The sequence below is a fragment of the Mobula hypostoma genome, chromosome 1 (assembly GCF_963921235.1).
Source record: "Mobula hypostoma chromosome 1, sMobHyp1.1, whole genome shotgun sequence".
Lineage (NCBI taxonomy): Eukaryota > Metazoa > Chordata > Chondrichthyes > Myliobatiformes > Myliobatidae > Mobula > Mobula hypostoma.
The window spans coordinates 249,872,618-249,899,115 of NC_086097.1; the positions used below are offsets into that span (position 1 = coordinate 249,872,618).

A 26,498-nucleotide genomic window follows, 5' to 3' on the forward strand; every position below is an offset into this window, starting at 1 on the left:
GCTCTCAGGCTGTGAAAAGTATTCACTGCTTCATTTGGCAGTAAAGATAATTATTATGCATCTGTTTATGACGACTGGGGCTTAAGAAATAGAGGGTTTGAGCCCCATAATACTCCTATCAATGTCTGCAACATTATACTACTGATATGATGATATGTAATATTCATTTTTATATACCCCCTCCTCCCCCCACCCCATTAGGGTGCTATGGAAGGTCATTAGCATTTCCAGAACAAAAGAAAGCATCTTGCATCTGTCGTGGGGTTCTGAGTTTCTTGCTTGAGGAGGACATATGATTTTGGACACTGCATAGTTACCTATACACTGAGAACACTGGACAACAAAGACTTTGCTTCCTGAATACTTTGGGATTTTGGTTGCTGATCATGAAAATCACACACCATTTTTTGAAATTGGCTATATTTCTTATTTCAATTCATAATTCGAGATACAATAACTGATGCCAATATTAAGGAAGGCACTTTGTTGGCCTACAAAGCAAACAGGTCATCAATGACAGGCAATTCAAAGAACTTTTAGTGGGACAGGAGAAAGTTGCATCGAGGGCATTCAAGGATTTTGTTGAAAATTTTCTTGTCATCTACAGAGCAACAAACTACATGCAGCTAATTGACAACACACTTCAAGCATACAAAACCATGAAGTGCAACATGTCACTAACAATTCATTTTCTGCATGGCAAAATACACAAAATGCTGGAGGAACTTTGCAGATCAAGCAGCATCTACAGAAATGAATAAACGGTTGACGTTTTGGGCCAAGCCCCTTCGTCAGTACTGTTTTGTCAGGCTAAGATGCCCTGAGGAAGGGTCTTGGCTTGAAACATGACTGTTTGTTCATGTCCGCAGATGTTGTCTGATATGCTGAGCTCCTTCTATATTGTGCGTGTTTTCCCTCAGATTTCCAGCATCTGCAGATCTTCTCGTGTTTGTGATTCATTTTTTGCATTGCCTTTTAGACTTCTTCCCTGTAAATCTCGGTGCTGTCAGTGACAAGCGTGGTGAAAGGTTTCACCAGGACATTGCGGACATGAAGAAACAACATCAGGGCAACTGGAATTCATCAATGCTGGCTGATTAGTGTTGGACACTTAAGTGAGAAGCCTCAGTAGAAATGAAAATCATCAACAAAACGTTTTTAGCTCAGATGAAATATTGCAAAGCGTCAGCACCATTATGCAATTAAACACATTATATTAAATAAAGTTACTTTCTTGTATCTCCAAATTCCTATGTGATATAAGTAGTCTGAAATTAATATTTGTGATCAGCCTCAAGCAGTCTATCATAAAAAAAAATTCTGAGGAAGGAACACTTTCGAAAAACTTTATTGTCCGGTGGAATTATCTGAGATGGTGTTCATTGACCACGTATTACTGTTGGAAGTTGCACAGCCTGGCCTACTTACAAATAGCTATGTGGCTTCAATCCTGATCTGCGCAAAAACAAAGGAGCTGGTTGTGGACTACAGGAGGAATGGAGACAGGCTAGCCCTATTGACATCAGTGGATCTGGGGTTGAGAGGGTGAACAGCTTTAAGTTCCTCGGCATAAACATCACCAAGGATCACACGTGGTCTGTGCATACCAGCTGTGTGGTGAAAAAGGCACAACTGCACCTCTTTCACCTCAGACGGTTGATGAAGTTTGGTATGGGCCCCAAATCCTAAGAACTTTCTACAGGGGCACAGTTGAGAACATCTTGACTGGCTGCATCACTGCCTGGCATGAGAACTGTACTCCCCTCAATCGCAGGACCCTGCAGAAAGTGGTGCGGACAGTCCAGCACATCTGTAGATGTGAACTTCCCACTATTCAGGACACTTACAAAGACAGGTGTGCAAAAAGGGCCCATAGGATCATTGGGGACCTGACACCCCAACCACAAACTGTTCCAGCTGCTACCATTCAGGTAGCATAGCATAAAAGCCAGGACCAACAGGCTTCGGGACAGCTTCTTCACAGGCCATCAACTGCTTAACTCAAGCTAATACAACTATATTTCTAGGTAATATTGACTATCTTGTTGTACATACCAGACATCCCACCTCTCCCGGAAGTTCCGGGAGTCTCCCGCATATTAATAGTGGCTCCCTGACGCCCACAAATTATATACAATATCACGGAAATCAATTTTTTTGAGAGTGAGTGAGCGAGAGAGCGAGAGAGAAAGCAAGTGAGAGTGCGAGAGAGCGTGCGAACGACCATGAGAGAGAGAGAGTGCGAGAGAGCCATGGCAGAGTGTTCCAAAAAAAAAAGAAAATATAAAACGTACGTCACCCCAGACTACCCTAAAGTGTACCCCTGCCTAATAGGGGTCAAAAATAATGACAGTGTTGCTCGCTGCACTGTTTGCAACAGTGACTTTTCTATTGCCCATGGTGGGTTAAAATGTAAAAGACATGTTGAGGTGAGTTTAACAGGTGTTATTCGTTCATTAGCATAGCTAACGTTATTTAAACTAGCCGGCCAGCTGCTAAGGAGCTACTCTATTGCAGACATCCCACCTCTCCCAGAAGTCTCCCGCAAATTGATGGTGCTACCTCCCTGAAATCAGTTTTTGCAGGGTGGGATGTCTGACATACTATTTGTTATAAATCACTATACATTGCACGTTTAGACAGAGATGCAACATAAAGATTTTTACTCCTCATGTATATGAAGGATGCAAGTAATAAAGTCAATTCAATTCAATTTAATGCTTTACAGCACCAGCGATTCCCGCTGCTGTCTGTGAGAGTTTGTATGTTCTCCCCATGACAGCGTGGATTCCCTCTGTTCCAGTTTCCTCCCACATTCCAAAGGTATACAAGTTAGGGCTGATAAGATGTGGACATACTATGTTGGAAACGTGGTGACGCTTGCAGGCTCCCCCAGCACATTCTCATACTGGGTGGCTGTCAAACGACACATTTATAGAACTTTGAACTGCACAGCACAGGAACAGAGACCCTTCAATCCACAACTTTCTGCCAAATCAGTTAAACTAGTAATCAAATGGCCAACTAAACTAATCCCTTCTGCCTACACAATGTCCATATCCTTCCATTTTCCTCACATTCATTTGCCTATCTAAATGTCACCTAAAAATCCCTCATATATCTGCCTCTATCTGACACACATTTCACAGTATGCTTCGATGTACGTGCAACAAATAAAGCTAATCTTTAAAATCTTTAGCTGACTTATTAACTCGTGGGGCATCTGTGCCTTCTTCCAGGAACTGTGCTCTGATCAAAATCTGACCAGCCTGATAGAGAGAGAGTGGGGGTGGAGGGGAGGGAGAGGGTGGGGGGGGGAGAGAGAGAGAGAGAGAGAGAGAGAGAGAGAGAGAGAGAGAGAGAGGAGGAGAGGAATATAGTGGGAGAGAGAGCACAAGCCTTTAATGTGTGTTGCTCTGGATTTCCAGCATTTGTAGAATCATCCCTGGAGTTAAAGAATCTACTCTGATGTACACATGAAAGAGACTAAATTGCAGGATTACAGAGAAGCAAGAAAGAGAATATGTTGATGGGATTGTTCTTCTCGATGCCAACAGGGATCTGTGATTTTGATTTAATAAATAAGTAGATCTGAACCTGAACCAGACTGACTGCAACCTCCAGGTTGCATTTGACCCTGAGAAGAGCTTCTAAAATATAAATGGGGCATCACCAAGGTCACTTGATTGCACAGAAGGTACTGTTTCACGTTTATCTCTTTGTAACTAACTGCCTCATATTTATCTGTGTGATAGGAGACGAGATGTAAACTAACCAGCAGGTTCTGGAAGGACACTCTGATAGTTGGAAAGAGGGAGGGAGTGGGGGAGGGTCCAGTGAGGGGACAAAGAGAGAGAAAGAGACAGAGAGAGGGAGGAGGAAGAGGGAGAGAAAGAAGAAGAGGGGAGGGGGACAGGAAGAGAGGATGAGAGGGGGAGGGTGAAAGAGAGAGACAGAGAGAAAGAAAGAGAGAGAGAAAACATAGAACATAGACCAGGAAGGTGAGAGAGAAAGAAGCTGGGAGCCAGAGAACAAAAGAGCAGAGAAAAGGAAATTGGTGTGATAAACACCTAATGAGAGCACAGCTGAGGCAGCTTTACAGCTCTGTGACCTGGCCACAAGAAACAGGATGAACAAGATAACGGGTGTCTGGGAACTGCCACCGTGTGAAAGGACTGTATGATAAGGAAAGATAAACTGACATTATAATACAGTACAGAACTCTCTAACCTGATCAGGAAAGGAGATGTGTTATCCCAGTCCTTGAACCCGTAGTAATGCTGTCTCTTTTGGCTGTATTCATGAGTATTCAAATGAATGACATTTAAACATTAAGGACCTCCAGCACCCAGGCAGGGCATGCCCTTTTCTCACTGTTACCGTCAGGTAGGAGGTACAGAAGCCTGAAGGCACACACTTAGCAATTCAGGAACAGCTTCTTCCCCTCTGCCATCTGCTTCCTAAATGGACATTGAACCCTTGTACACTTCATATAGGCATCCGTTAGTCTCATGAGACCATGGATTTGTGCGTCGGAAAGTTTCTAGGGCGCAGGCCTGGGCAAGGTTTATGGAAGACCGCCAGTTGCCCATGCTGCAAGTCTCCCCACTCCACACCACCGGTGTTGTCCAAGGGAAGGGCATTAGGACCTATACAGCTTGGCACCAGTGTCGTCGCAGAACAATGTGTGGTTAAGTGCCTTGCTCAAGGACACACACGCTGCCTCAGCCAAGGCTCGAACTAGCAACTTCAAATCACTAGACAAACACCTTAACCACTTGGCTACACGCCAACACCTTGTACACTACCTCACTTTTTTAATATATATTATTTCTGGGTATTGCACGATTTTTAATCTATTCAATATACATATACTGTAATTTATTTATTTATTTATTTATTATTATTATTTTGTTTTTTTCCTTCTATATTATGTACTGCATTGAACTGCTGCTGCTAAGTTAACAAATTTCATGTCACATGTCAGTGACAGTAAACCTGATTCTGATTCTGATTCTGGTCCATGTCATCTTTTTGCAACTAGCATTAGGATGAGGTTCACAACCCTGAAGTCCACCCCCACCAGGTTCAAAAACACTTACCTCCTTTCTTCAACCTACTGGCAGAATCTTAATCATGATAGCTTAGCAACACTTTCACCACTGTGTCTTTAGTCCAAAGTAGACTTTTTGTTCCAATTGTGTTCTTTCTTGTAAAGATTGTGTATAATCTATCTTTAGATTATGTTTTTTTTATCAATATTGCTCTGTGCCTTTGATGCTGCAAGTAAGTTTTTTCAATGCTCCTGTGCATATGACAATAAATTTGACTTTGAAACTCAACTTTAACTTTATCCATTAGCTCTTCCCTATCCGCCATCCAGGTTCTTCCAGGTGAAGCAACAGTTCACTTGCACTTCTTCCGGTCTAGCGTACTGCATTCCAGAACAGGGCTAACAACCCTGACTGGTCAAACAAAACTGCTAAGTAAACAGCAATGAAGAATCCTTCTACATCTGAGTGTGACAGTATTCGTGAGTCTCCACTCAGGACTTGCAGTAGTGGAAACCAAAAGGAAGCTACTGGCATGATGAAGGAAGGCCTGAACACTACCAGAGATGGTGGAACTTCATTGCTGTCCTAAATGCCAGTGGCACAATGAGCAGTGAGTAAGTGTACTGCATTTGTTTTTCACAATTAGTATTCTCAGCCCTGTAGTAATCCATGTGGATTGGATGACTATCTTGTGGGATATCTGTGTTATTCCCCAACACTCAAGCGATGCCGTCAGGAAGAAGGTACAGGAGCCTTAGGACCAACACCTTCAGGTTCAGGAACAGTTATTACCCTTGAACCATCAGGCTCTTGAACCAAAGGGGACAACTTCGCTCAACTTCACTTGCTCCATCATTGAAACGTTCCCACAACCTATGGACTCACTTCCAAGGTCTCTTCATCCCATGTTCTTGATATTTATTGCTTTATTATTACTTATTTGCACAGTTTGTGCGGACTGGTTGTCTGACCTGATGGTGAGGCCCTTCATTGATTCTATTATGATTATTGGATGTATTGAATATGCCACAAGAAAATGAATCTCAGGGTTGTATATGGTGACATATATGTACTTTGATAGGAAATTTACTTTGAACTTTGTTCAGTCTGCAGGAAAAACTCTAATTTTCCTGTCCCTTATGTTTTAGAAACCCATCCTACTCCCACTCTGAAATGCTATTCTTTGGCTTTCCATACCGCACATTGAACACAACAATATAGTACAGGCCCTTTGGTCCATGATGTTGTGCCAACCTTTTAACCTACTCTGAGATGAATCTAACCCTTCCCTCCTACATAACTCTCCATTTTCCCATCATCCAAGTGCCTACCTAAGCATCTTTTAAATGTCCCTAATGCATCTGCTTTTACCACACACCCATCACTCTCTATAAGCCCATGGAACAGTGCCTCATCTCCCATCTGGGCATATTGCAACCACTTGGATTCAATACACCTAGGGTTCAATTGTGGATTCAGTCTCCCTAGGTACGTGAATTGGAATTCGAGGTCCCATCATTCAGAGGAGTGGGTGGGTGGGAGGAAGGGAAGATATTTTTGCTTGATGTGGTCTGTATTGTTCTTCAGGACAACTGTGGTCAAGCTATGTTGGCACTAGAAACTTTAAATTCCTGGGTGTTATTTCAGAGGACCTGCTCTGGACCCAGCAGGTAATTGGAATTGCAAAGAAAAGTATGGCAGTGCCTCTACCTCCTTAGGAGTTTGCTGGGATTCAGCATGACATCTAAACTTTGACAAACTTCTGTAGATGTGTAATGGAGGACAGTGTGCTGACTGGCTGCATTATGTCCTGGCATGGAAACACCAATGCCTTTGAATGGAAAATCCTGGAAAAAGTAGTGGTTTCGGCCTAGTACATCATGGGCAAAGCCTTCCCAACCACTGAGCACATCTACAAACTGTACATGAAGCACTGCCATAGGATTTATTTATTTACTTATTATCTCGCAGGGCTCAGTGCATTAGTGGCAGACCAATTGATTCGAAGAGAGAGAGCTTCACACAGGTTGAGGAAATAAGTTTTAAAAAAGGAGTGTTTCGTGGATTAGCAGCAGACCAATCAATTCAAAGAGAGAGAGAGAACTTCGCATAGGTCGGGGAGAAGAGTTTTAAAAAAAGGAGCATTTTGCGGGGCTTGGCACATTAGAATAGTGGGTATGACTGCAAGGCCAGTTTTCTGTTCTGGGTGTCAGATGTGGAATGTCCAAGAGACTTCCAGCCTCCCTGATGGCCACATCTGCACCAAGTGCAGTGAGCTGCAGCTCCTGAGAGACTGAGTTAGAGAACTGGAGCTGCAGCTCGGTGACCTTGGGCTTTTTAGGGAGAGTGAGAAGGTGATAGACAGGAGCTACAGGCAGGTAGTCACCCCGGGACCACAGGAGGCAGATCAGTGGGTGATTGTCAGGAGAGGGAAAGGAGGGTGTCAGGTAGTGGGGAGCACCCTTGTGGCCATCCACCTTAACAATAAGTACTCCATTTTGAGCGCTGAGAGGGACGGCCTACTTGGGGGAAGCAACAGTGGCTATGCCTCTGACCCTGTTGCTCAGAAGGGTAGGGAATGGAAGAGGAGGGCAGCAGTAACAGGGGACTCTGTAGTTAGGGGGACAGACAGGCAATTCTGTGGACATGAAAAAGAAACAAGGATGGTAGTTTGCCTCCCAGGTGCCAGGGCTCATGATGTTTCTGAGCACGTCCACAATACCCTGAAATGGGAAGGTAAACAGCCAGAGGTCGTGGTACATATTGGTACCAATGTCCTAGGTAGAAAAAGGGTGGAGGTCCTGAAAGCAGAATATTGGGAGTTAGGAAGGAAGCGGAGATGCAGAACCTCAAAGGTAGTAATCTCGGGATTGCAGCCTGTGCCACGTGACAGTGAGTAGAGGAATAGAATGAGGTGGAGGATAAATGTGTGGATGAAGGATTGGAGCAGGGGGCAGGGATTCAGATTTTTGGATCATTGGGACCTCTTCTGAGACAGCTTGTACGAAGTTTGTGAGGAAGGATAGGCAGATGGTAGAGCAAAGATGCACTCAGTCTGATGGTTTGAGATGTGTCTATTTTAGTGCAAGGAGTATCATAAAACAAGGTGGATGAACTTCAATCGTGGATCAATACATGGAACTGTGACATTGTGGCCATTACAGAGTCTTGGATGTCTCAGGAACAGGAATGGCTGCTGCGTGTGCAGATCTTTCAAAAAGAACAGAGGGGGAGGCAACAGAGGTGGGGGCTTGGCATTGGCAATTAGGAATAATATCACGGCTGCAGAAAAAGAGGAGAAATGGAGGGATGGTCTACTAAATCAGTGTGGGTGGAAGTCAGAAACAGGAAAGGGGCAATAACTCTATGGGTGTTTTTTATAGACCCCCCAATAGTAACAGGGATATCGAGGAGCAGATAGGGAGGCAGATTCTGGAACGGTGAAATAATAATAGGGTTGTTGTGATGGGAGATTTTAATATTGACTGGCATCTCTCTAGAGCGAGGGGTTTAGATGGGGTGGAGTTTGTTTGGTGTGTTCAGGAATGTTTCAAGAGGAAAGGCTGTACTTGATCTGGTATTGGGAAATGAAGATGGTCAGGTGTCAGATCTCTCAGTGGGAGAGCATTTGGAGGTAGTGACCACAACTCTATCTCCTTCACCATAGTGCTGGAGAGGAATAGAAGCAGCGACTCATGAGCAGCTTTTTCCCCTCTGCCATCCGATTCCTAAATGGACATTGAGCCCTTGGACACTACCTCACTTTTTAAATACATAGCATTTCTGTTTCTTTGCACGATTTTTAATCTATTCCATATACATGTACTGTAATTGATTATTTGTTATTGTTATTATTTTATTTTGTTTTTTTCTTGTATATTATGTATTACATTGAACTGCTGCAGCTAAGTTAACAAATTTCATGTCACATGCCGGTGATAATAAACCTGATTCCGATTCTGACAATTTGGGAAAGCATTTTATTGGGGTAAGGGGAAATATGATGCTATTAGGCAGGAACTTGGGAGCATAAATTGGAAGCAGATGTTCTCAGGGAAATGCACGGCAGAAATGTGGCAAATGTTCAGGGAACATTTGCATGGAGTTCTGCATAGGTAGGTTCCATTGAGGCGGGGAAAGGATGGCAAACCATGGTGTACAAAGTATGTAGAAAGTCTAGTTAATAAGAAAGGAAAAGCTTATGAAACATTCAAGAAACGAGGTACACTTAGAGGTCTAGAAAATTACAAGGTTGCTAGGAAGAGCTTAAGAATGCAATTAGGAGAGCCAGAAGGGACCTTGGTGAGCAGGAGTAAGGAAAACCCCAAGAAATTCTACAAGTATGTGAGGAGCAAAACGATGAGCCGTGTGAGAATAGGACCAATCAGGAGTGAGCGTGAAAATGTATGCATGGAGTTGGAGGAGGTAGCAGAGGTACTTAATGAATACTTTGCCTCAGTATTCACAAGGGAAAAAGACCTTGGCAATTGTGGAGATGACTTACAGTGGACTGAAAAGCTTGAGCATATAGACATTAAGAAAGAGGATGTACTCAAGCTTTTAAAAAGCATTAAGTTAGATAAGTCACCTGGATCGGATGAGGTATGCCTCAGGCTACTGTGGGAAGTGAGGGAGGAGATTGCTGAGCCTTTTTGATTTATCAATAGGGATGGGAGAAGTACCGGAGGACTGGAGGGTTGCAAATGTTGTACCCTTGTTCAAGAAAGGGAGTAGAGGTAAACAAGGAAATTATAGACTAGTGAGTCTGACTTCAGAGCTGGGCAAGTTGTTGGAGAAGATCCTGAGAGGCAGGATTTATGAGCATTTGGAGAGACATAATCTGATTAGGGATAGTCAGCATGGCTTTGTCAAAGGCTGGTCATGCCTTACGAGCCTGATTGAATTCTTTGAGGCTATAACAAAACACACTGATGAAGGTTGAGCAGTGAATGTAGTGTATATGGATTTCAGTAAGGCATTTGGTAAGGTTCCCCATGCAAGGCTCCTTCAGAAAGTAAGGAGGCATGGGATCCAAGGAGACCTTGCTTTGTGGATCCAGAATTGGCTTGCCAACAGAAGGCAAAGGATGGTTGTAGATGGTTTGTATTCTGTATGGAGGTCAGCGACCAGTGGGACACCTCAGGGACCCGTACTGGGACCCCTCCTCTCTGTGATTTTTATAAATGACCTGTATGAAGTAGAAGGGTGGGTTAGTAAGTTTGCTGATGACACAAAGGTTGGGAGTGTTGTGGATAGTGTCGAGGGCTGTCAGAGGTTACACCAATAGGATGCAGAACTGGGCTGAGAAGTGGCAGGTGGACTTCAACCCAGATAAGAGTGAAGTGGTTCATTTTGGTAAGTCCAATTTGAAGACAGAATATAATATAAATGGTAAGACTCTTGGCAGTGTGGAGGATCTGAGTGATCTTGGGGTCTGTGTCAATGGGATACTCAAAGTTGCTGTGCAGGTTGACAGTGTTGTTAAGAAGGCGTATGGTGTGTTGGCCTTCATCAACCGTGGGACTGAGTTCAAGAGCCATGAGGTAATGTTACAACTATATAAGATCTTGGTCAGACCCCACTTGGAGTACTGTGTTCAGTTCTGGTCACCTCACTACAGGAAGGATGTGGATACTATAGACAGAGGGCAGGGGAGATTTACAAGGACGTCACCTGCATTGGAGGGAGTACCTTTTGAGAATAGGTTGAGTGTACTTGGCCTTTTCTCCTTGGAGTGATGGAGGATGAGAGGTGACCTGATAAAGGTGTATAAGATGATGAGAGGCATTGATCATGTGGATAGTCAGAGGCTTTTTCCCCAGGATTGAAGTGGCTAACAGAAGGAGTCATAATTTTAAGATGCTTGAAAATAGGTATCGAGGGGAGGTGAGGGGTAAAGTTTTTCACACAGAGAGTGGTGGGTGCGTGGAATGCACTGGTAGTGAAAGTGGTAGAGGTGGATACAATAGGGTCTTTTAAGAGCACTTAGGTAGGTACACGGAGCTTAGAAAAACAGAGGGCTATGCGCTAGGGAAATTCTAGGCAGTCTCTAGGGTAGGTTACGTGGTTGGTACAACATTGTGGGCCGAAGGACCTGTAAAGTGCTGTAAATTTCTATGTTCTATGTTTAATTAAATTATTATGATTATTTTCTTCTCCTTCTATATTATGTATTGCATCAAACTACTGCTGCTAAGTTAACAAATTTCATGACACATGCCAGTGATAATAACCTGATTCTGACAAATATGTACTTTAATAATATTATTTACTTTGAACTTCACCGTTCTTCCCTTGCACTTGAAATGTTAACTGGCTTTCTCTTCCCACAGACACTATCTGGTCTGCCGAGCATTTCCAGTATCTCCCTTTCCGTCCCTGAAGAAAGGCGTCGGCCTGAAACGTCGACTGTTTATTCCTCTCTGTAGATGCTGCCCGACCTGATGAGTTCCTCCAGCATTCTGTGTGCGTTGATTTGGATTTCCAGCATCTGTAGAATTTCTTCTGTTTTTTAAAAAATTTTCCAGGTGCTGCATTTCCTCAGTCTGGCTCACTATTGCTGTATTTTCTCAAACTTCTAAAGAGTGCCAAGTAGGACTGCGTCGCTGCGGGCTCTTTAATTGCTGACAACAGCCCGCTTGGAAAGTGGCGCGCTTTTCTCTTGCAGTGGCTCCGCCTTCCACTCTGATTGGATGCGGCCTCAAGTTCCGGCCGGTCTCCACGTCCTATTGGCTGCGCCGGCCGTCAGTCAGAGCTGGCGGCGCGCCGGTGTGCTGTGCTGCGGCCGCGGTCCTGGAGCCATGAGAACTCTGGAGGAAATTCGGGCCACTTTGGAAGTGGCCAAGTTGGACCCCGCCGACCTCCAGCCGTCAGTGCAATGTATATCGTTCAGTGAAAATGTCAGCTCGGGGGATTACTGCCTCATGGAACTGGACGAAACGCTCTGTAGATGCATTGAATCCGGGCAGAGGTAGGGTTCGTGCTGTGGGATGTTGTGTGGAGTCCAGCTTCCCTGCTTTCTATTTGATCACGAGAAATTAAAAACAACCGGGTTCGGGCAAATTAAAAAAAAACAATCGCATTTGCTAGCAAATATGGATTAAAACGCAATAATTTGAAAATAGTCATATTCATAGTCATACTTTATTGATCCCGGGAGAAATTGGTTTTCGTTACAGTTGCACCATAAATAATAAATAGTAATAAAACCATAAATAGTTAAATAGTAATATGTAAATTATGCCGGGAAATAAGTCCAGGACCAGCCTATTGGCTCAGGATGTCTGACCCTCCACGGGAGGAGTTGTAAAGTTTGATACTCAGCAGCTCGGACAGAGTCTGCGGAAAGAAAAAAATTGGAATTGGTTTATTATTGTCACGTGTACCGAGATACAGTGAAAAACTTGTCTTGCTTACTGTTCATACAGATCAATTCCTTACACAGTGTATTCTGGTAGAACGAGGTAAAACAATAATATTGCAGAATAAAGTGTAACAACTACAGAGAAAATGCAGTGCAGGTTGACATTAACTAGTTTGGCAAGGGGATGGGAACCGGAGTGTTGGGGCTGAGGATGGTGCAGCTGGTACTGTATACATGTAGATGCAATGTGCAGTGAGACTGAGGAAGGACAAGCAGATGACAGGGCATAATTGTAGTCAGCTGGATGACTTGCAGGGGACAGAATCGAAAAGGGTGACAAAAGCAGGATTGAAGGTTATATTTGAATTTGAATGTTCACAGTATACAGAGTAATGTAGCAAAGTTACAGATTGGCAGGTATAATGTTGTGGGTATCACTGAATTGTGGCTGAAAGAGGATTATAACGGGAACTTCACATTCAAGGATACACATTGGCTTTTTTGAATAGTTTGTAGTTGAGCCCACTAAAGGAAAAGGTATTCTGGAATGGGTGTTGTGCAATGAACTGGAATTGATTAGAGAGCTTAAGATAAAGAAATAATATGATAGAATACACCCTGAATTTTGTGAGGGAATAGCTAAAGTCACATGTGTCAGTATTACGGTGGAGTAAAGGCAATTACAGAGGCTTGAGAGGGGAGCTGTCCAAAGTTGATTGGAAGGGGACGATAGCAGGGATGACAGCAGAGCAACAATGGCTAGAGCTTCTGGGAGCGATTTGGAGGTTGCAGGATAGATACACCCCAAAGATGAAGAAGTATTCTAAATGCAGAATGAAACAATCGTGGCTGACAAGGAGAGTCAAAGCCAACGTAAAAGCCAAAGAGAAGGCATATAATAGAGCAAAATTTAGTGGGAAGTTAGAAGATTGGGAAGCTTTTAAAAGCCAACAGAAGGCAACTAAAAATGCATAAAGGACAGAAAAGATTAAGTATGAAGGTAAGTTAGCCAATGATATCAAAGAGAATGCAAAAAAAATTTCTCATGTATATAGAGAGTGAAAGAGAGGTCAGAGTAGGTGCTGGACCGATGGAAAATGACACTGGAAAGTAATGGGGGACAAGGAAATGTCAGACGAACCGGATAAATATTTTGCATCCTCCTTCACTGTGGAAGAGACTAACAGTATGTCAGAGGTTCAAGAGCGTCAGGGGACAGAAGTAAGTGCAATTGCTATTACTTGGGAGAAGGTGCTTGGGAAACTGAAGGGACTGAAGTTAAATCAGTTACCTGGACCAAATGGCATACACCTCAGAGTTCGGAAAGAGATGGTTGAAGAGATCGTGCAGGCATTAGTAATGATATTTCAAGAATCATTAGATTCTGGCATGGTTCCAAGGGACTGGAAAATTGCAAGTACCATTCCATTCTTCAAGAAGGAAGGGAGGCAGAAAAAAGGAAATTATAGGCCAATAAGTTTGATCATAGTGGTTGGGAAGATGTTGGAGTTGATTGTTAAGGATGAGGTCTCAGGGTACTTGGAGGCACATGATGAAGTAGGCCGTAGTCAGTGTGGTTTCTTGGAGGGAAAATCTTGCCTGACAAATCTTTTGGAATTCTCTGAGGATCCAATGAGCAGGATAGACAAAGGAGAATTGGTGGAATTTGTGTACTTGGATGTACAGAAGGCCTTCGACATAGTGCTGCACATGAGGCTGCTCAACAAGACAAAAACCGATGGTATTACAGGAAAGAATCGAGCATGGATAGACCATTGCCTGTTTGCAGGAAGCAGAGGGAAGGAATGAAGGGAGCCTCCTCTAGTTGGCTGCCGGTGACTAGTGGTGTACAACAGCGTCAGTGTTGGGCCCGTTTCTTTTCCTTAAAATATCAACAGTTTGGATGATGATATTGATGGCTTTGTGGCCGTGTTTGAGGACGATATGAAGGTAGGTGGAGGGGCAGGTAGTGTTGAGGAAGCAGGGAGGCTGCAGAAGGACTTGGACAGATTAGAAGAACGGGCAAGGAAGTGGCAGGTGGAATACAGTGTCGGGAAGTGTCTGGTCATGCGCTTTGGTAGAAGGAACAAAAGCGTAGCCTATTTTCTAAATGGGCAGAATATTCAAAATTCAGAAGTACAAAGGTACTTGGGAGTCCTTGGGCAGGATTCCTTAAAGGTTAACTTGGAGGTTGAGTCTGTGGTGGGGAAGGCAAATGCGATGTTAGTATTCATTTTGAGAGGACAAAAATATAAAAGCAAGGATGTAATGTTGAGATCTTATAAAGCACTGGGGAGACCTCAACCCCCCCACCCCTCCTCCTGCATTTCCCATCCCCATTTCCCCCCTCACCTCATCTCCTTGCCCACCATCGCCTCCCTCTGGTGCTCCTTCCCCCTTTTTCTTTCTTCCATGGCCTTCTGTCTCTTTCACCAATCAATGTCTCAGCTCTTTACTTCATCCTTCTCCCTCCAGAATCCACTTATCCCCTGGTGGTTCTCTCTCTCTCCTTCCCTCACCTTTTAAATCTACTACTCAGCTTTTTTTCTTCAGTCCTGTCCGAGGGTTTTGGCCCAAAACGTAGACTGTACTTTTCTTTCCATAGATGCTGCCTGGCCTGCTGAGTTCCTCCAACATTTTGTGTGCGTTGATCATAATGAGATTGGTTGTCTGGCCAAGAATAGGAATTGGTTTATTATTGTACCGAGGTACAGTGAAAAAAACTTTTCTTGCATATTGTTCATTGAGGTAGAATAAGGTAAAAAAAATGCAGAAAGTGTAACAGCTACAGAGAAAGTGCAGTGCAGGTAGACAATGAGATTCAAGATCATAACGAGGTGGATTGTGAGGTCAAAAGTCCATCTTATTGTACCAGGGTACTTGCTTTCATGATTTTGTGTCTTCCCCCTTCCTTTCCAGACCTGATGAAAGGTCTGGGCCTGAAATATCGACTGTTTATTCCCTTTCATAGATGCTGTCTGACATGCTGAGTTCCTCCAGCATTTTGTGTGTTATTTTGAACCTTCTGCCTGTTTTGATGAAAGTTTATTGATCTGATGAACTAGCGGTTTCTCTTGTCACAGAACCTGCGTAATCTACGAAATGTTTCCTAGTGTTGTACTTTGTAACATACAGGCCAGGCAGCATCTATGGGGGGGAAAAAGTATAGTCAACATTTTGGGCTGAAACCCCACAGCAGGATTGCTGGGATTTCCAGCATCTGCAGATTTTCTCTTGCTTATGGTTGTATTTTGCTCTCATTCATCATCAATTGCAAGCTGAAGAAGCCGAAACAAGATCATACTTTTCCAGTTATTGTAGGAAACTGGATGTAGTCGGGGGATGGTGCCAGAGTCCTGTGTTTTGTGGATTGGACTCTGTAGTTCACTTTATGATGTGCTTCTGGTTTCTGATTGTTCCTCTTTTATTCCTGTTTTGTTTGATTTTGATCAGGGCAGTCTGGTACTGTGGCCTGTGTATAGAGGTGCTGGATTGAATTGAGCTGAACTAATTAGGCCTGGACTCTTTCAAGTCTTTGGGATTTGATGTTTTGTATTCTGTGTTTTTCACCTTTTTTTTTGCTGTTCACATGGTTTGTTCTCTTATTTTTACTGCTTTGCTGGGGACACTTAGTTTTTCTTTAAATGGGTCCGTGGTTTTCTTTGTTTCATGGCTGTCTGCTGGAAGAAGAATCTCGGGGTTGTATACTGCATAGTAGTAGTAGGCAGCCGTCGATCCTAGGGGATCATGGGTTTGTGCCTCTGGTGGACTGTGTCCTCTCCAGGGCACAAGCCTGGGCGGGAAGATTTGAAGAACTGGCTGTTGACCATGCAGTGGGTTCCCCCTCTCCACATCACTGATGAAGTCCAAGGGAAGGGCAAGCACTGATACAGCTTGGCACCAGTGTCGTTGCAGAGATTGCCAGGGTGAAATGGTAAATAATATCAAACTGCTTTAGGAACCCCGGTTCTGGATTTTTTCCTCGGGGTTTACTCCTGAAGACTTTCCCGTGGGTGTGTAAGGCCGCGAGGCAGTGGAGGTTTAATATCAGAGTTTTCCTTCTCCTAGGCGGGCTGCCATCCAAGGCTGATGAGCCTCACCTGCCTGAATATACTGCATACGTACTTTGATAATAAATGTACTTTGAATCTATGGTCGGATTGCAGGTCCTAGTAATGGCAATGTGACAACTGGAAATTCCCTAGAGCTCTGAAGCAGTGCCTTCAGTCCAGAATGATTATTCTGGCTTTCATGATAAATTAAACCAAATAAATCCAGCTGCACATAGAATTTGAATTGGTTTATTATTGTCACATGTACATCGAGGTAGTACAAGGGAAAAGCAGTAACAATGCAGAATATGGTGTTACAGTTGCAAAGTGCAGTGCAGGTAGAAGAAAGGGGGTGATCCGTATCCATCCATTCCGTACGTGTTAATGTGCCTGTCAAAATCCCTCTTAAATGCCATTAATTCTTGTGTCTGCTTCCTCCACCACCCCTGGCAGCACATTCCAAGCATTTACGCATATCTATATTAAAAAAAACTTAGCCCATACATCTCCTTTAAACTTTCCCCTCTCATCTTAAAGTGATGTCCTTTAGTGTATGACATTTATCAAAGTCAAAGTTGTGTTTATTGTCATCTACATGTGTGCACAGGTGCAATGAAAAACGTACTTGCAGCAGCACCACAGGCACACAGCATCATATTTATTATTTTATTTTATTTAGTGATACAACGCGGAGTGGCTCCTTCTGGCCGTTCAGGTCATGCTGTCTCAGCAATCCCTGACAAAGACGATCCTAATCACAGGACAATTTACAATCACCTACTCAGTACGTCTTTGGACTGTGGGAGGGAACTGGAGCACCTGGAGAAAACCCACTCATTCACAAGAAAAGCATAACTTAAATCTAAATTATACTTTATACTTTATTGTCGCCAAACAATTGGTACTAGAATGTACCATCACAGCGATATTTGATTCTGCACTTCACACTCCCTGGATTACAAATATTAAATATTAAAGATATTAAAAATAGTTAAAATTAGTAAATATTAAAAATTTAAATGAAATTAAATTTAATTCTTACAAAAAGAACATAATTAGAACAGGAAAAGTCCATTTTAGTGCTATGAGATCATTGTGCTGTTAAGTTGTTCATGAACTGAATGTTTGAGAGAATTATATGTTCTTAAACATGGTGATGAGGGACTTAAAGCTTCTGTTTCTCCTGTCCAGATAGTGGGGATCTTTCTTGATGGCTGCTATTGTTGGCGAAGTTGTATGTGTCATTGTGGCTGTGCTCAACACACTGTCATGTTTGTATAGAGAGAAGAGCAGGGGGCACACAGCCTGGAGATGCGTCCGTGTTGACAATAGTGAGGAGGTGTATTACTAGTCCTCACTGATTGAGGTCTGCTGATGGGGAAGTTCAGTATTCAATTGCAGAAGGAGGTAGAGAGACCTGTGAGTATGGATGGGGTGATTGTGTTGTACTCCAAGCTGCGGTCAATGAACAACAGCATGATGTATGTGTTTCTGTTGTCCAGATAGTCCACAGTAGAATGAAGAGGAGGAGAAATTACATCTGCTATTGACCAGTTGTGGCTGTAGGAAAATTGCAGCAGATATGGGAAACTTCCAACCTGAAGGTCCATGGACCCTATGGTTAATGGGAGTCAAATGGCCTAAAAAGGTTGGAAACCTTGTATGCCTTGTTTATGACTGATAATTTTCTACCTCTGGCAGGTCTCCCCTCAGCCCCCAGTGCTCTAGATCAAGGGTTCACAACTTTTTTTTAATGCCATGGACTCTGGTCAGTAACTGAGGGGTCCACACATCCCAGGTTGGGAACCCCTGCTGTGGATCAAACAATCCAAGTTGGTCCAGTTTTTGCTTATGATCTGGTATTCTCTAATCCAGGCAGCATCCCAATGAAATTCTTCTTCACCTTCCACAAAGCCTGCTCATCATTGAAGAGTGATCAGAACTTCACACAGTATTCCAAATGTGACCCAACCAAAGTGTTTTTCAGGTGCATTGTGACTTCCCGAGTTCTCTTCTCAATGCCCAGTGCCCAGTGCCCTGACTGATGAAGGCAATTAGTGATGTCAAAAGTGGGACCTTTTCCATAATCCTGGGTATAAGTTTTGTATTCTTAAGGAATGTTTACTTTCATGGGAAGAGAAGTCAGGCCCTAGTTTATATAAAAAAATCATCTGACGGGTGGGTCTTGGGCAAAGCAGTATTGTTTCAGTAATGAGCTACTGCCACACCTCTGAGGGACATTTGGACTCTAGCTCACTGCTTTTTGACTGTGAAGTGAGAGTGCTACTGTTTGAACCATGACAACACTAAAGGCTTTTTTGTTGTCATGGAGAACTCTTCACTCAGAGGGTGGTATGAGTCTAGAATGAGCTGTTAGTGCAAGTGGTGGATGCGGCTTTGATTTCAACAGATAAGAGAGATTTGGATGAGTACATGGATAGGAGGGGTATAGAGGGCTGTGGTCGATGTGGGTCAACGGGACTGGGCAGAATAACAGACTACATGGCTGAAAGGCCTGTTTCTCGCTGGTAGGTTTATGCTCTACGACTCTACCTGCTTCAACCACATCCTCTGGCAGCTCGTTTCATATACTCACCACCCTCTGGGGTGGTTGTCCCTCAGGTCCCTTATAAGTCTTTCCCCTCTCACCCTAAACCTGTGCCCCCAATTTTGGACTCCCCTGCCCTGGGGAAAACACTGTTACCACCCACCTTATCTATGCCTCCCATAATTTCAAACACTTCTGAAACCTTAACCCACTCCCTCTGGCGGCTCGTCCATCCAGCCTTTCCTTTCAAAATACCTGGCTAACACTAAAAATGTACTTGTTGATATGGTGGAGCAGACTCAATGAGCTGAATGGCCTAATTTTGCTTCTGTGGCTTATGGACTACAAAGGTGTGTATGATGAGCCTGACTAGTTCCCACGAACCTTTATGGGGATCCTCGAACATCATTTAAAGGTTAAGATTCAAGATTGTTTTTTTTTAGCGTGTCACACCAGACAGTCAGACATTGTGCCACCAGCCAGCCCGAGGTGGTTTATTCTAATTCTTCAGTACACCAGCGTAAAGGAGAGCGATATAATTGTGACTCAGGATCCGATGCAGCTTTAAAAAAAAACAAAGCATAAAAACATCAAATGTAAATATGAAAGCTGTTCTCTAAAACATTGTACAAGTAACTGAGTGCCACATATACATCAGATTAGCTTATATACATGGACCAATTGTATGTATATAAAGTGACTCTAAGTGCAGTGTATTTGAACATATAGTGACTCTGATAGGAAATGATAAAGTGACTCTTGGCAAGAGGAACTCTGAGGTAGCAGCAGGGCATGTTAAAAACAGTACGTCAGTGAGTGCGTCAGTATAATTATGAGGTGTCGGGTGTCAGTGTAAAGTGACAGTGAAGGGGGTGGTGGGGGACTGTGTCAGTATAGGTATGAGGTGTGGAATGTAAGTGTCAAGTGACAGCGAACAGGAGGTGGGAGATGAAGGTTGGTGAGGGACTTTGGAGAGGAGTGGCTGATGTGGAAGTAACTGTTTTTGAGTCTGATGGCCCTGGCGTGTATGCTCCATAGCCTCCTCCCCGATGGGAGTGGACAAACCATCCATAAGCAGGATGGGTGGGATACTTCATGAATTCTCCCATTAATTGTGCACTTAACATTTCAGGGGAAGAAACAGGAACAAAATGGTAGATTGTGTAATTATGTAATATTTCAAACACCATCACAAAATATCGTCAAGTGCATCTGAGAGGATCATTACCAAGCCACAGCTGATGCCAAACCACATAGGGAGGTATTCAAGCATATGATCGAAAGGTTGGGGAAGAGTCGGGTTTCAAGAAGTGACTGAAAGGAACAAAGGGGAGTAAAGAAGCAGCAAAGATTGGGAAATAAGTACCATATCCTCGAGCCTTGTGGGGAAAAGCAAGGATGCTGACGGTGGAGAGATTAAAATTTAGAGAAGATGAGCGGGTGGAGGGATGGGGAAGGGTGAAGTTTATAGACATGTGAGAACGTTAAAATGAGGCATTGCTTTACTGGGAATCAATGTGCGCTGTTGAATGCAAGGCTGCTCATGAATGTACTTGATCTAAGTTAATACAGTATATAGTGGTGCTAGAAAGTTTGTGAACCATGTAGAATTTTCTCTATTTCTGCATAAATATGACCCAAAATGTGATTAGATCATCACGTAAGTCCTAAAACTAGATAAAGAGAACCCAATTAAAAAATAACACAAAAACATTATACTCGTTCATTTATTTATTGAGGAAAATGATCCAATGTTACATATTTGTTGGGAAAAGTATGTGAACCTTTGCTTTCAGTAACTGGTGTGCCCCCTTGTACAGCAAGAACTTCAAATGTTTCCGGTAACTGTTGATCAGTGTTGCACATCGGCCATTTAGGCCATTCCTCCTTACAAAACTGCTTCTACTCTGGTGGGCCTCCTTACTTCAGATCCTTCCACAACATTTCAAAGTCAACACTTTGACTTGGCCATTCCAAAATATGAATTTTCTTCTTTTTAAACCATTCTGTTGTTGATTTACTTTTGTCTTTTGGATCATTGTCTTGTTGCATTATCCAGCTTTCTATTAAGCTTCAGGGGATGGACTGCTACTCTGATATTCTCCTGTAAAATGTCTTGTTTCGATTTTTGAATTCATTGTTCCCTCAATGATTGCAAGCTGTCCAGGCCCTGAGGCAGCAAGCAGCTCCAAACCGTGATGCTCCTTCCACCATGCTTCACAGTTGGGACTAGACAACGGGTGACCCGCTGGGGCACTCTTTGAGAGAAGGGTAGTGCAGTCTGATATGAGCAGAATGAACATTAAATTTTCCTGAATGCTATTGGTATCGCTTTGCTTTGGAAACTGAAGTAGAAAACCTCAGTTTATTAAAGACGAACCACGCATAGCAGAGCAAATATCGCGGCTCCTCATTTAACGAAGGACACTTTTGATGGCATCATTTCTGGTTTATCTGCCACCCTTGTGCCTCTCGTTGTCATTCTGGAGACATGCAGCCCTTTCATCCCCTGTCTCTTCAGCTCTTCTGCTGTTTGTTGTTTTTCTCTGATCCTGGAGACGTGCATGCCTCTCCTCCTCTGTCTCTTCTTCTCTCATCTTTTTTTGTCCTGATTCTTTGATCCTGGAGTCATGGGGCCCTGGCCTCATCCGATTCTTGTTCTCTCTCTCTCCTTGCTGCTTCCTGACGACGTTTGGCACTATTCCTTGACCATAATGTCCCCCTTCCCTTTCCACGTGGCATAATTAGGCTGACCATTTTTTTTTACCCTAATGCTGCATAGAAGATATAAAGCACTAACACCAAAGGATGCTGATTATTCTTGATGATGTGGTTGGCGGTCTCCTAAATGGACATGATATGGTCACCGCTGTCCTTTGACTACAGCAAGGGGTTTTATGGGTGTCTTGAAGTACGTCATTACAATAAGATTTAATTATCTCTTATTGATGGGTGGCAGTTAGATCTGTCCCAAACCTGCACATGCTGATGGCGATTTGCAGAATGTGACCCCTTGAAATTCCTCCCCCTCCCGTCTCCCATCCTAGTTTCACTCTGCCCCCTCCCCCAGCTGCCTATCACCTCCCTCATGGTTCCACCTCCTTCTGCTATCCATTGTGCTTTTCCCTATTCCTTCTTCACCTTTCCTGCCTATCCCCTTCCCCACCCTTTATCTTTCCCCTTACTGGTTTTTCAACTGGCACCTACCAGCCTTCTCCTTCCCATCCTCCCCCCCACCTTATTTATAGGGCCCCTGCCCCCTCCGTCTTCAGTCCTGACGAAGGGTTCTGGCCCGAAACGTTGACTGTTCTTTTCTTCAGATGCTGCCCGACCTGCTGAGTTCCTCCAGCGTGTTGTGAGTGTCGCTTTGACCCCAGCATCTGCAGATTATTTTGTGCCCTTGAAATAGAGCTGCCCTGTCCTTTTGCTCCAGTAAGTGTTGCTGCTGAGGCTGGCCATGCGCATGCGTCGGGCTGTCACGTCCCGATTTCCATGATGGCCAGTCGGCTCTCGGGTGAAAGGCAGCCTGTTGATTTTTGGCGAATTTTATACGAATATCTAACCCTGCATTCTGTAATTTAGCGCATTTTAATTCGACTTAGCCAGAAAAAGTGCCGCTGTAATGCATCGTTTGCGCTAATTGAAGGTCACAAACAGACAGACAGAGCGTGAGAGTTTTAGTAGTATATAGATGAGGTTTTGATGTTGGTGTGCAGTGCCCCTTTCCCTCCAAACGTAGAAAAGTGCATTTCTGCCAAGAAAATACAACTTTTGTCTTTTCTGTCCACAGAACATTGTCCCAGATGTATTGTGGAACATCCAGGTTGTCTTTTGCAAACTTGAGATATGCAGCAATATTTTTTATTTTGGAGAGCAATGGTTTCCTCAGTGGTGTCCGTCCATGAACACCATTCTTGTACAGTGTTTTTCTTGCAGTGGACATGTAAACAGAGACTTAAACAAGTTCTGGAGATTTCTGCAGATCTTTTGCTGTTACCTTTGGGTTCTTTTCACCCTTTTGCAATGCATGTTGTGCTCTTGGTGTAAACACAAAATAATCTGCAGATGCTGGGGTCAAAGCAACACTCACAACACGAACTGTGTTGTGAGTGTCGCTGTGCTCTTGGTGTGATCTTCGCAGGATGCCCACTCCTAGGGAGAGTAGCAACAGTACTGAAGTTCTTCTGTTTATAGACAATTTCTCTTACTGTGGACTGATGAACATTCAGGTCTTCAGGAATGGCTTTGTAGCCTTTTCCAGCTTCATGCATCTCTACAATTCTTCTTCTAAGGTCCTCTGAAAGTTGTTTTGATCGAGGCATGGTGCACATAACAGATCTTTCGTGAGAAAAGCAGGCTCTGTCAGTAACCTGACTTTCTTTTTTTATATAGGTCAGGGACCTCTACAACCCACACCTCCAAGCTTATCTCATTGATTGGAACACCTGATTCCAAATAACTGTTGCAGAAGGCATTACTCCAGAGATTCACATACTTTTCCCAACACATACGTGTAATATTGGATCACTTTTCTGAAATAAATAAACAAGTGTCATTTTTTGTTATTTATTTAGCTGGGTTCTCTATCTAGATTTAGTAATTGCTGAGGATTTGATTACATTTTAGGTCATATTTATGCAGTAATAGAGAAAATTTCTACAGGGTTCACAAACTTCCCAGCACCACTGTATAGTTTAAGGAAGCATGAAGTTTTTACAGAGGAAGACCAGAAAAGTGCATAGAAATAATTGAGAAAGGCACAGAAATATTTCAGCACAAGATGAGCTAAGGCTGGGATATAATTGGAAATAACAATTGATGTTGACTTAGTAATGTTATAAAACATTTTAAATGTAACTTCACTGTTATAGGTTACACATGTTCCAAAAAAAATGCACACAAATGTTGGAGGAACTCCGCAGGCCAGGCAGCATCTATGGCAGCTGTTCTCCACTTTTCCTATGCTACATCAATGACTGCATTGGTGCTGCTTCCTGCACCCATGCAGAACTTGTCGACTTCACCCACATCGCTTCCACCCTGCCCTCAAATTTACCTGGTCCATTTCCGACACTTCCCTCCCCTTTCTCGATTGCTCTTTCTCTATCTCTGGACTCTCAAGGACTCTCACAGCTACCTGGATTATACCTCTTACCTTGTTACTTGCAAAAACGCAACCCCCTTCTCCTCAATTCCTCCATTTCAGCTGCATCTGCTCTCAGGATGAGACTTTTCATTCCAGAACGAAGGAGATGTCATCCTTCCTCAAAGAAAGGGGCTTCCCTTCCTCCACCATCAGTGCTGCTCTCAAACCATCCTCCCGCCACCCTACCAGGGATAGGTTCCTCTTGTCCTCACCTACCATGGCTCCAGCCTCTGCATTCAGTACATAACTCTCCGCAACTTCCACCATCTCCAACTGGATCCCACTACTGAGTACATCTTTCCCTCCCCTCCACTTCCTGCTTTCTGCAGGGATCGCTCCCTACGTGACACTCCTGTCCATTTGTCCCTCTCCACTGATCTCCCTCCTGGCAATTAAACTTGTAAGTGGAACAGGTGCTACACCTGCCCCTGGTATATGGGGTGTCAGGGAGGGGTAGCACCTCTGGTGGGGGAACATGTCGCATCCTTTTCAGGGCGGTTAGTCCCCACCTGGCACTCAGCTCTCATCTGTGGCTCCTCGTAGCTGTTTGCATGCGACAGCGGCCGCACCCCGGGCAACGGCTTCGACAAGCCGGCTAAACCAGGTGAGGGTAGCCGACGGGTCTCAAACCCTCGGTGAGATAGGGAGTTGTCCATCCCAGCATGTGAAGACAGACTCCTGCGGATTGAGCGGATGAGACCAATGGAAGGTCCAACGGTCAAGAAGGCGGTCTCTGCAAGCGTCGTGGAACGTGCAGAGCAGGACAAGACACAGAAGATGTCCTGGTCATCCACTGTGCCTAGTCCCATCTCCAGCCGTCTAGACTCTGTCTTGCCACTGGACCCAGATGGGAATTGGGAAGAGAGAGTGAGGCTGACGCTGTGCAACTCTCCCTCACTTAAATCCAAATCACGCGCTAGTCTCGACACCATCATTATGGTGTCGAGGTCTTCATCGACGTCAACGATGGACGAACAACAACAACACACCTGCCCCTACACCTCCTCCCTCACTACCAGTCAGGGCCCCAAACTGTCCTTCACTTTACCTGTAGGTCTGTTGAGGTAATATAGTGTGTCTAATGCTGGTGTGGCTCCTGTATATTGGTGAGACCCAAAGTAGATTGGGAGACTGCTTCACCGAGCACCTGTGCTCCATCCACTGGAAAAAGTGGGATCTCCCAGTGGCCACTAATTTTAATGTACTTCCCATTCCCATTCCGACATGTCAGTCCATGGCCTCCTCTACCATTGCAATGAGGCCACACTCAGGTTGGAGGAACAACGCCATATATTTATCTGGGAAGTCTCCAACCTGATGGCATGAACATTGATTTCTTGAACTTCTGGTAATGGCACTGCCCCCCCCCTTACCATTCCCCATCCCCTTTTCCCTTTCTCACCTTTCTTTCTTTCTTTTTTCAATCTTTTTATTGATTTTTTTTTTTAAAAAGTGTGTATACAAACAAGAGGAGAATATCTCTGGTATATATGTCAATAACAGTACATACAGAAGGTAAAATAGACAATATCAGAATCATACATAGTTGATCTACAAAGTACAAGTTTGATATAGAATGTATAATACAGAAAAAAATGTAATTCATTCTCCTCTTATCAATTTATGAAGAAAGGAAGGACTATTAGAAATTTTTATATATAAAAAAAGAAAAAAAACACTATTCTAAACAGTAAAAAAAAAAGGACTGGGCAGTCCATCCTGAGAGAAACACCAAAAGAAGAGGTTCAAATCCAAGGTTCTGAAAAAATAGCTGGAAGACAATCAGTACAAAAATCAGAACATATGAAAATATTGAATATAAGGTTGCCAGATTTCTTCAAATTTAAAGGATGTATCCAATGTCCGACTTTTTATTTTCTCTAGACTTGAACAGGACATGATAGAGGAAAGACAATAAAAGGCAGTAGGAGGGTTAGGGTCCTTCCATTTAAGTAAAATGGCTTTCCTAGTCAAGAGGGTTGAAATAGCTTTATATCCTGCTTCCGATGGAATAATCCCAAAAATAGCTGTAAATAAGTTTGGTTGTAAATCCAGATCCAGCACTTTTGATAAGGTTTTAAAAACATCTTTCCAAAAATTTCTCTAACTTTATGCAAGACCAAAACATGTGAAGTGGCCACCTGAGTATTACATCAATCACAAACAGGATTAATACCGGGAAAAATATAGGCTAATTTATCCTTTGACATATGTGCCTGATGCACTGCCCTGAACTGTATCAAGGAATGACGGGCACAAATAGATGAAGTATTTACCAGATGAAACATTTTACTCCATTGATTATCGGAAAGTAACTCTTGAAATTCCAATTCCC

At 43.5% G+C, this 26,498-nt stretch overlaps 1 protein-coding gene across 1 annotated transcript in view; it reads left to right on the top strand.

The window, feature by feature from the left end:
- Nucleotides 1-3,369: 3,369 nt before the first annotated feature.
- dscc1 (DNA replication and sister chromatid cohesion 1) overlaps nt 3,370-26,498 on the top strand; it is a 93,254-nt gene continuing 70,125 nt past the window's right edge. Inside the window, exons 1-2 of the mRNA XM_063042435.1 lie at nt 3,370-3,697; nt 11,387-12,024. Coding sequence (XP_062898505.1) covers nt 11,747-12,024 — 278 coding nt within the window. The 5' untranslated portion in view covers nt 3,370-3,697; nt 11,387-11,746. The remainder of the gene's footprint in view (nt 3,698-11,386; nt 12,025-26,498) is intronic.